Source organism: Cajanus cajan, chromosome 2, assembly GCF_000230855.2.
Source record: "Cajanus cajan strain Asha chromosome 2, NIPB_CcT2T_4, whole genome shotgun sequence".
NCBI classification, from domain to species: domain Eukaryota; kingdom Viridiplantae; phylum Streptophyta; class Magnoliopsida; order Fabales; family Fabaceae; genus Cajanus; species Cajanus cajan.
The window spans coordinates 12,415,510-12,427,030 of NC_138518.1; the positions used below are offsets into that span (position 1 = coordinate 12,415,510).

General features: G+C 28.3%; 1 protein-coding gene across 1 annotated transcript; it reads left to right on the forward strand.

Moving 5' to 3' along the window:
• The first annotated feature begins 1,795 nt into the window (after nt 1-1,795).
• LOC109818790 (disease resistance protein RGA2) lies at nt 1,796-9,169 on the forward strand. Its single transcript, XM_083067909.1, is given in 2 exon segments — nt 1,796-5,196; nt 8,851-9,169. A coding segment is annotated over 1 exon segment (3,219 nt). The 5' UTR covers nt 1,796-1,952; the 3' UTR covers nt 5,172-5,196; nt 8,851-9,169.
• The last annotated feature ends 2,352 nt before the right edge of the window (nt 9,170-11,521 follow it).

An 11,521-nucleotide genomic window follows, 5' to 3' on the forward strand; every position in this document is an offset into this window, starting at 1 on the left:
TTACTTTATTAGGGACCAAATTGAGACCAAAAATAAAAGTGAGACTAAATTGAAACAAACAATTATTATAAGAGACGAAACTAGATTTTTAGCCAATATTAATCAACATTATTATTTTATCTTAAATATAATATTTTTTTTTGGTACAAATCTTAAATATAATATACATATAACAGTCAATTCAATATATGTTTAAATAGTTTATTACCTTATCATATTAACTAAACTTATTATTCTAAAACTCAACCTACTTCACCTTTTTTGTTTCTAAAAAATAATACAACAATTTAAAATAAAGTATTATTTTTTTTCAAGATCTTGACACAAATTACTCTAATTGACTTTTTAAAACTTGATCTATTTGATCATAAAATATTTTTATACACAAATTTATTTTTAGTCAAAACGCACTCTTCTTTTTTATAAAGGTTCCAATTGAAACTTTTCTTTATTTAAATTATATATTCATTAAGATTATAATTATATTTTATAAATTTGACACCATAGAAGAACGTTTTTTTTTTTATAAATAATTTTCACAACTTTCGTAATCATAAATACAAAATAAATATTTTACAGTCGTCTTATTATATAATTTAATAAAAAAAAATTTATTAATTTTAATTTCTCTAAAATATATGATATCTATTTATTTATAAATCGCGCATCCTGTTATTAATATCTCGTTAGTAACAGTTTGACTTTATGATATAACCTCATCAAGACATATTTTTTTAATCCAAAAATATTCTTCGTAAATCCTAACACTGATCTAATAATGATGAAAACAATATGGACTCTATTGAAGAGAAGGTGATGATATACTTAAAGTCATTGTTAACAATCAAGATATTAATATAAGCCAACATTAGAAGTCTAAGTGGGTATGGATAAGTACACATTCAAACGGATTCAAACCTTAAATTGATTGAACGAGTCTTGGATTAAGTTTTTTAAGTATTCAACCCACATTCAACCTGAACAATTAAAAATTTGGTATCGTAAGAATTAAATATTGAGTTTTGCATTTTTAATTTGTGAATCGACGTTTCGGTCGAACTTGATTATAAATAATAATAATAAATTAACATTTAAATGATTAATTGTTCAATACAATATATACGGTTTTTTTTTTTTCGGTAACAAATTTTTGTACTGTTAAATTAATAATATTGTAATAATATAACATATTATTTTAAAATTTATTTTGTATTAATGTTAGTTGTTTAAATTTATATTAACATTACAAATCAATAAATTTATTTTAAAATTAAATTTGTATCATCATTTATTTTATAAATTAATTAAATTATATTTATAATAAAATATCAAATGATTCATATCTATATAAAAATATTTAAAATTAAAAAAATTAATTATATTGATTTAATTAATTTAACTCAACTCAATCTAACTTAATTATAATAGAATTAAATTAGGTTAAATTTTTAAATATATATATATATATATATATATATATATATATATATAAAAACTCAATTTAATCTAAACCATTAGATTTTAGTTGAATTAAATACCAAATTCATCTAAACCTTTCTCAACCTATAACCTAATTATTCCCAAAGTTGGCATATAGGCTTCTTGTATTGCTAATTTATGACCCACTTTATTCCCAAAGCTGGCATAGGATTCTTGCTAATATTAAAATGGTGCTACTTTAAAGTGTGAGTACAGTGTAACTTTTTTTCCAATTAGTGGTTGGTTCCATGAAATTTCAATATGAGGAGCCAATTATAAGAGGGACGTGCAACTTTTGTTCCAATAACACATTTCCTTGTGGGTTCCACGATGACTTACCAAGTCTACGCAAAACTTCTCCTATGCTTTTTATCATTCTTATGCCTCACTTGATCATATCAGTGCTTTGCCATTTCTGGATTACACAACCTCTCTTATCTTCAATTTCCATTCTGTGAGTTTGAACTTGGAAGATGGCCGAGGCTATCCTTGGGGTTGCCTTTGAAAAGTTTAGCTCTCTTGTTGGCAAAGAGATGGGACTGTTTCTGGGTTTCGATCGAGACATGGAGAGGCTTCAAAGCATGTTCACTGCAATCAAGGCTACGCTTGAAGATGCTGAGGAGAAACAATTCTCAAGTAGTGCTATCAAGAATTGGCTGCAAAAGCTAAAAGATGTAGCTCTCGAGCTGGATGACATCATGGATGAGTGTGCTTATGAAGAATTGAGTCTATCAAATTAGGTACAATGCTCTTTCTTATCATCTTTTAATCCCAAACATGTTTTTCGTCACAAAATGTCAAAGAGAATGGAAAGAATAAAAGAGAGATTAGATGAAATTGCTAAAGAAAAGGAGCAGCTTCATTTGACTGAGAGGATTCTAGAGAGAAGAAGTGAAGTCCGTGATTGGCGCCAAACCTTCTCTTCCATCACTGAACTACAAGTCTATGGCAGAGAAAATGATAAGAATAAAATTGTAGACTTTATGGTTGGTGATGCTTCTCATTCTGACAATGATTTAGTAGTGTATCCAATCAAAGGACCTGGCGGACTTGGAAAAACAACACTAGCCCAACTTGTCTTCAATCATGAGAGGGTAGTCAAACACTTTGAGCTAAAAATTTGGGTATGTGTTTCAGAAGACTTTAGTTTAAAAAGAATGATAAAATCTATAATCCAAGCAGCATCTGGGAATGCCTGTGGAGATTTGGAACTAGAGCCACTTCAAAAATAACTTCATGATTTGCTTCAAAGAAAAAAATATTTACTTGTTTTGGATGATGTGTGAGATGAAGAGCAAGAGAATTGGAATAGGTTGAAATCTGTTTTGTCTTGTGGGGCAAAGGGTACTTTTGTTTTGGTTACCACTCGTCTTTCAAAGGTTGCAACAATCATGGGAACAACTGATCCTCATGAATTATCAATGTTATCTGACGGAAATTGTTGGGAACTGTTTAAACATCGAGCCTTCGGATCAGATGAGGTAATACAGGTAGAACTTGAAAACATAGGGAAGGAGATAGTAAAGAAGTGTGGGGGATTGCCTCTTGCAGCAACAACACTAGGAGGTCTTTTACGCTTTGAAAGAAAGGAAGAAGCATGGCTCAATGTTAAGGAAAGCAACGTGTGGAGTTTATCAGACAATATAATGCCTGCCCTAATATTAAGCTACTTGAACTTGCCAATAAAACTCAGACAATGTTTTGCTTATTGTGCAATATTTCCCAAAGATCAAAGAATTGGAAAGCAATATTTAATTGAACTTTGGATGACTAATGGATTCATTTCATCTAATAGAATGTTAAATGCTCAAGACATTGGTGATGATGTGTGGCATGAATTACATTGGAGATCACTTTTTCAAGATCTTGAGACAGATGAATTGGGCAAAGTTACAAGTTTCAAGTTACATGACCTTGTTCATGATCTTGCACAATCTGTTGCGGAAGAGATTTGTTGCATTACAAAGCATACCGATGTTACTACTTTGTCTAAAAGAATCTACCATCTGTCAGACACTAGGCATTGTAGCCACGAGTTGCCTAAAGTCAAATCATTGAGAACCTGTATAATGTTGAATTATTCGGATGAAAGATTTCATTCTAGTGTGCTGAAATTTTATTCTCTACGTGTGCTTGACTTTGTAAATAGAAACAAATTGTCATCTTCAATTGGTAATTTAAAACATCTAAGATACTTGAATCTTTCCGGTGGAAGCTTCAAAACTCTACCAGAATCGTTATGTGAATTGTGGAATTTGCAAACATTGAAATTAGATTGCTGTAGTGATCTCCAAAAGTTGCCTAACAGTTTGATACGGTTAAAAGCACTACATCAACTATCTTTGATTGGTTGCATCTCACTATCAAGCTTGCCTCCTCACATAGGGAAGATGACTTCCCTAAGAAGTTTAACCATGTACATTGTTGGCAAGGAAAGTGGGTTCCTTTTGGAAGAATTGGAAGCACTTAATCTTAAAGGAGAGCTTTTCATCAAGAATATGGAGAAAGTAAAAAGCGTAATGAATGCCAAAAAAGCCAACATGTCAAACAAGCAACTAAAGTTGTTGAGGTTTGAATGGAAGAGAAATAAAGAGTCTGAATTGCAAAATAATGTTGAGCAGATTCTTGAAGTGCTTCAACCTGATACCCAAAAACTTCAGAGTTTGACAGTGACAAATTATAAAGGTGTCCATTTCCCCCAATGGATGTCTAGTCCTTCCTTCAAATATTTAAATTCTTTAGAGTTGTCTGGTTGTAGAAGTTGTTTACACCTTCCAGTGTTGGGAAAACTACCTTCTCTAAGGGATTTAACCGTAAGTGACATGACTCAAGTAGAATACCTATTCGAGGAGTCATATGATGATGGAGCGGTTTTCTTGGCTCTAGAATCCCTGTCCTTAAGTAGCCTGCCAAACCTAATAAGGTTATCAAGGGAGGATGGGGAAAGCATGTTCCCTCGCCTTTCCAAACTTCATACATCTGAATGTCCTAAATTATTGGGTTTGCCTAGTCTTCCATCTATCAATTGTCTATGGATACAAGGAAAATGCTTTCAAGACTTACAGAGTTCAATTCAGAAACTCAGTAATCTTAAATCCCTGGAATTCAGTCATAATGATGAGTTAACATGCTTTCCAGATTGGATGCTACAAAACGTTGCTTCTCTAGAGACACTAAAGTTATATTATCTCTCAAAACTTGAAGTACTCCCAACTGAAATCTTTAACCATAATGCTATCAAAAGTCTGTATCTCCGTGATTGCGAGAACCTCCAGGTTTTGCTACAAGGGTCGCACTCTCTCGAGAAATTAGGAATTTACAAGTGTCGCAAGTTCAGTGTGTCGGCAGGTTTACAACACCTAACATGTCTTCAATATTTGTCGATTGGCACATGCGATGTGGAAGGTTTGCATTATGCTTTACAACATATGACTTCCCTCAAGAGCTTATCATTAATAAATCTTCCAAACATGGAATCCTTGCCTGATTGCTTTGGAAACCTTCCCTTGCTTCAACTATTGGAGATTAGAGAGTGTTCCAATTTGAGGTGTCTTCCAACGAGCCTAAGCCTTAGCAATCTTGAACGTTTGTACATCAACAATTGCCCAATGTTACAGAAGCGATGTGAGAAGGACACAGGAGAGGACTGGTCAAAAATAGCACACATTCCCCTTGTTAAAGTGTGGCGGTGAATAATATATTATGATTGTGGTGCAGGTATATTCTTGATTTTATTCCTATTTATATTTGTACAAATAACGTTACCCTTTCATGCGGGAATTTTAACATACTTTTGCCAAACTATATAAACCTGTATGTCCAGCCTGGTTATAGTTTTAAAAAATACAAACAAAAAAAATGTTCATTTCACGATATTTTAGGATTTTAAACATCCAAACATTGTCAAATAAATTTCAGGATTTCTCCTCTGTTTCACTCCTTATATATTCAAGATAACAATTTTTTTTGTTGCCTCTATCCTGCCCTAACATTCAATAATAGTTTACATTGCTCAAGTTATCAAAACTGAGGTATCACCTCATATGTTTCAATTTATTAAGAATTCAAATTACTTTTTTCCTTGAATAGTTTGGATCGCTTCAATATAAATTGACATGGTTTCTACTAGCTTATCCATGATATTGTATTAGTCCGGTGTTTGAAGTGCCCAAGGCTGTTAAAGAGGGACATTGATTTCAGGAATATTTCATTTTATACATATATCATTTTTTTTCATCTTATTTTGTGGTACTACTATTGCACAATGTGTTTTATTCTGAAACTGAAAATTACGTTCTTCCTTGTGATCAGGACTCTTGTCAGTCAGATCCAAAATTTGAAGCTAGCTTCCTGTAAGCTGTATTTGAAGACGTCAATGCTTCTTCCTTTCATTTATGTTCACAACAAAGTTTAGTTTATTATAATAAGATTTGACAAACATGTAGCAATGTACAATTATTTGAATTGTTTGCTCCTTTGTGTTTTCACCTCTTTAATGTCTTTTTAGCAACGTATTAAGATGTGCATTTGTATTCTTTGATGTCTCCTTATGAACTTCAAAGGTTAAGGTCTTGTGTTTACTTAATTTAAACTATCCACTTCACTGGGACTGCTTGTTGTGCTTCTTGATGAAAATAAATTTTCTCAATTTCTATTATCTTTAATGTTTTTGACATTCACAATTTTCATATTCTCAATAGGTGATTTGATTTTTTATTATGTAATTATTATAAATTTATTTTTCTTATTTAATAGAATATTTGAAATTTTTAAGTATTTTTTGATATTTTTTTTTGTTAGTATTTTACACATAGCAAAAGAAAGAAGTAAAAGTGATACTAGAACCCTGGTGGAAAGACCACTGAGGATCGATTAGCAAGAAGTCTAGTCTAGACTATAATAAGTGTGGAGAAAAATGAAAATAATGGAAAGGAACATATAACTGAAAATTGGATATGCATCCAAGAAAGAGTTCAATGGAAGGTGAGATAGACCAGATTTAGTCGATTAGAGGAAAAGAAGAGTGTCTAGGATAACAACCTTTCTTGATAAGACTAGTGGCTAAGTAGAGGCCATGGAATATCCCCCATAACAAGCTTTATATAATTCTAAGCTGCGTTTGTTTTCAAAATATGCGTCGCGTTAAATGTGTTGCCTCATGGTCCTCTCTTCCCAATCTCCATAACTACTTGTGTAACATATACGACTTGTAATTTATATATATATATATGAAACAATTTAACTTTATTTTTCTTCAGCTATAGAAACAACTTATACACAACCGCTTACATGATAAACACTTGCTTTTCTTCTTATATTAATATGGACTCCTTATTGAAAAAAGGGGATGGTTATACTGAAAATCATCTGTTAACAATCAAAATATAATTTCTACTTTAGCAAAGAAAGCACAGCTGATACTAAAATTATGGTAAAAATAACATTTAATAAGATATAGTGATAGTGTAGAGAACAGCTACTTTTACAAAATATTGCAGCATTTTGTTTCTGGCAACTTTAGAAAGCAGTATCACAGGCCATAGTAGCTTCTTGGACTATTACACAATAGGAAAGGAGAGGCTACGTATATAAATATAATTAGCTGCATAGGATTCTTGTATATAATTCTTCCTAATTCATGATATTATTAAACTAGGGGAAAAGCTGATTTGAAAAGCTGAGATAAGAAGCACTAATATAATCGTCAGAGTCCACTAATTTTTTGAAACTTCACTAAATTTAGTGGCACAACCTTTTTCTTTTTAGTAATCCGGTTGAGTGGTGCTACTTTCATTATATACTCCAAATTCATTTAAATGTACAAGTCTACACCTGAACAATACAAAATAACTACTTTTTACTATATCTCAATAATAATTCTCAAACATTTTAATTTCAAATGTAAACACGGCCATTATGCAATTTTGGCTATCAATTATGTGCAAACAACAATATTTTGTTCACTAATACAGTTGATTTTTGTGTTCCTGGCAAATACTATCAAAAACAATAAGAAAATAAAAGAAACTCGACATTATTATATTACTACAACACAAATAATTTTTAGTAATATTTGAAAAATGTTACTTAATTATATATAAATGTTACTAATTTGTTTTAGTAACATATTGTTAAATATTGTATATAGTCTATGTTACTAAAGACTTTTAATAACATTTTTATATAATTAGGCAACATTTTTCAAATGTTATCAAAGTAGTATTTTTATAACATTTTAATGATGTTGCCAATATTTTGTTATTTTTATAAAATGATAATTAATTTTAATTTAGATATAATTTTATGTCTCTTAAACTCCTAAGAGTTTTTTGAGAGACGATCAAAGACATTCTTAATTATTTTTTAGGAGAAGACATTCTTAATTCTTAATTCTTAATTAGTTACCGCTAATTATATATAAAATATCAAATTCCATTTATCTTAATTAAGTATAACTATATGGTTATATATACTCTTTATGAGTCATTAATCTATTCGATGTGAGACTTTAATTATGAGAAATAATTTGTTATAAGAAAAATATTTTTTTTACTCGACGTGGGACTTTGATTTTAGAAGCAATTATAGTAACATTTTTTAAAAAAAAATGTTGCAAAATAACTTATGTGAATTTTTTTACTCGATATGAAACTTTGATTTTAAAAACAATTAGAAAGAATAATATTGAAATAGAAAATGTTACTTTATCTATAATGACATTTTTTAAAAAAGTGTTGCAAAATAACCTATTTATTTAATATATAGTAACATTTTAACAAATATAAACAAGAAAATGTTGTTAAAGAATTAAAATCTAGTAGTGAATTAAAGTAAAAGTAGTGTTCTTTTTTTTTAATCTTTTTTTCTCTTTAATCTTTACCGATTAAAACGTGTAGTATAGCATAATTATTATGAAAGTTTAGTACTGAGCTTAATGTGGCATATGAAACTAATATTGGTTAATATAAGTGTTAACAATTTGTTTTCCTTAATCAAGTTGTTCAGAATTTGAATCCCGACTTTGAATATGAAATAAACTTTATAAGAAGAGGAATATCCACCTTATATAGACTTATGATTTCTATTAAAAGATTAGTTATTACTTTTCGTCAGATGATATTTTGTATCAATATCATATTTATAACAAAAAAAAATGTGACATATAAAAATTACATGCACTCCAATTAATAATTGATACGTTATCCTTATAGAACTTTAATGTGTCTTCTGATTTCTATATCTTCATTCATAAGGATCTGAAACTGATAAATTCTCCATTGGTTTCAGTTTGAATTGTGGCTCTTTGACACACTCATTGAATTGAGAGAGTTATAGAAAGATGTATGTAACTAGGCCTTTGTCTATGTAGAGAAGAACTCCAAGTACTCTATCAATGCCACCACCAGATGGTCCATATTCAGGTTATATTGTGATCACATATGAGGAAGCAGAAACAGAACACATGCGTTGTTGGCATCTATACTAGGCGTAAGAACATTAAGAAACTACCTTTCCCTCAAGACAAAATTTTCTCAATTACTCATACATCAGAGTATCAACAAACTTCAAACACCAACGTTTGGTTTCTTCCTGTGCCTGATCACCCTCTCTATCTTCCGACCGCTACTATGTCATCAAAGCCAAAGTCAAAACATAAGGGGTATGTGTGTGTGTGCATCATGCTTTTCTTTTTTCTATAATGGACCAATAATTAATCTCATGCTAAAAGGGTTCTTCTTTCTTAGTCCTCTGTTTTGACTATTATTTTTTGTTGTTGGATAGTCTCGCATATTCTTCATCAATTCTTGACACAACATATATTTCTATAAGGCAATTTCACTCAATGTGAATTTAACGTGATATTAGAGTTTATAACTCATCTTTATGTATAGCCTAGTCTCGAAAGCAAATGTGAAAGGGGGTGTTGGAAAATCTTACATCTCCCGTCTCAATTTTGGAAATACAACTTATGTACGTAAGGCAACTTCACTAAAATGTTAATTGATTTTAAGGAATCTAAAGATTGATATCATTATCTTTATTCCCACTAGTTTTTGAATTAGTCATGCATAAGCTGAAGTCAGAACCCAGAACCAAGGTCATGCATACATCTTAGAAGAGTAATGTCACTTGCACCACATTTTCTTACAAGCTGTGTAATTTGAAAATATATAATCTTTCTTATACAGAACTAAAATTATGACACCTAACATGTATGATTTTCTTTTATTAATTTTAATTTTTTACAATAAAAGTGAGAGAAAAATGTCAAATTAAGAATGATAACTGGAAAATCTGCTTGTGTGATTTTAGTATTTGACTATAAATGAATTCAATTAGTCCCATTCGAACTTACACGGCTTTTTTCAAACTTAAATGCAACCACAATAATAGTTTATGCACAATTTATGAGAAAACATGGTGCAAGTAATATTTATCGGCTTGCATTAAAGTGAAACTAGATGTTTACAGATTAAAAAATGTATATATTATATTTTAAAGAGATTAAAATTATATTAAATTATTATATTTAATAAATATAAAATAAATTAAAATAGTAAATATACATGGAAGATATATATATATATATATATATATATATATATATATATAAGGAGAGATCTGTAATTATTTTAAGTAACTTATGTTTTATATCAAATTTCAACGATTCAATCGTTGAATTCAAAGATCTTAATGTATAAATTAAATCTCTAAATTTTAACAAAAAATTAAAAATTATTTAATACTTCGTTTTATTAATTCAAATCAATGTGTAAAAATTTTATGATTATCTGTTCATTTGAATGTGAATTTGAATGTTTACTGTAATCTTCGTTTTTCTGGTTCGTTTGTTATTAACATGATTCATGAGACAAATTGAAAAAACTAATTTTCCATATATTAATTATATTTTATTTTGAATATCATTGAATTATAAGATGCTAAATGAAATTAAAGATATGAATGATAAACATTATAGCACTGAAAAAATGTCATAATATTTGCCAGAAATATATTATTATAATTGAAAGGACATATATTATTATCATTATGTAATTGTACAATTTTCTTTTCTAAACCAATTTGCAAATAATAATTCAATTAAAAAGATAAAATTTATACAATTCTTATAATATAATATTCATTAGTAGATTCATTAAAATTATTTAATTTAAATTCAATTACATATTTTTGTGTATGAATTCATTAAAATTATTTAATTCAAATTCAATTACATATTTTTCTGTATGAAGTTAGATTATCATTTTCAAACCAGTAAAAATAAAGGTAAATGGAAAAGGTAGAAAAAAATTATAATAAAAAATATTATTGAAAATCAGACCTACTTTTAATTATTTTTCTAGAATGTTTGGTAAACAAATTTTTGTACCTTATCAAATAACTCTTATAGTTATACATTTCTTATTTTAATATTTTTAAAGTGTCAATAAAATATTTTTAACTTTATTTTTAAATATATTAAATAAAATTTTATTAATACATTTAATTATTAATAATTATCTAATAAATGAAATTATTTATGATAATTATTAATGGTTAATAATCAATAATAAGATCAATAAACGTTTAATACTAATAAACATATATTTTTAAATATAATCAATAATCATATATTACTTTTGTTTCTGTTTATAATTAATAATAAATAATTTCTATTTAATATTATCTATAACAAACATTTTAATTAAATTTAATATCTTAATTTATAATTAATGTAATTATTTATTTGAGGACGATTAATTTAATTAATAATGTATATAATTACTAATAAAAATTATCAGTTACTTAATACTAATTAATTATATATATAAAAATAACGTTATTTGGTAATTAGAAATAAAACAATAATTTTATATGTAATTTATGCAGAAAACAAAAGAATTAAGGTGGTGTATTTATTAACCTTGATCAACCTAAAAATTAAAATGATTAAAAAACATAACTTAATCCTTGAGGATGTTTGATAAGAGAGAAATTTTTTCATATTCAGGAATCAGGATTTCTAGAAATGGGAATAACT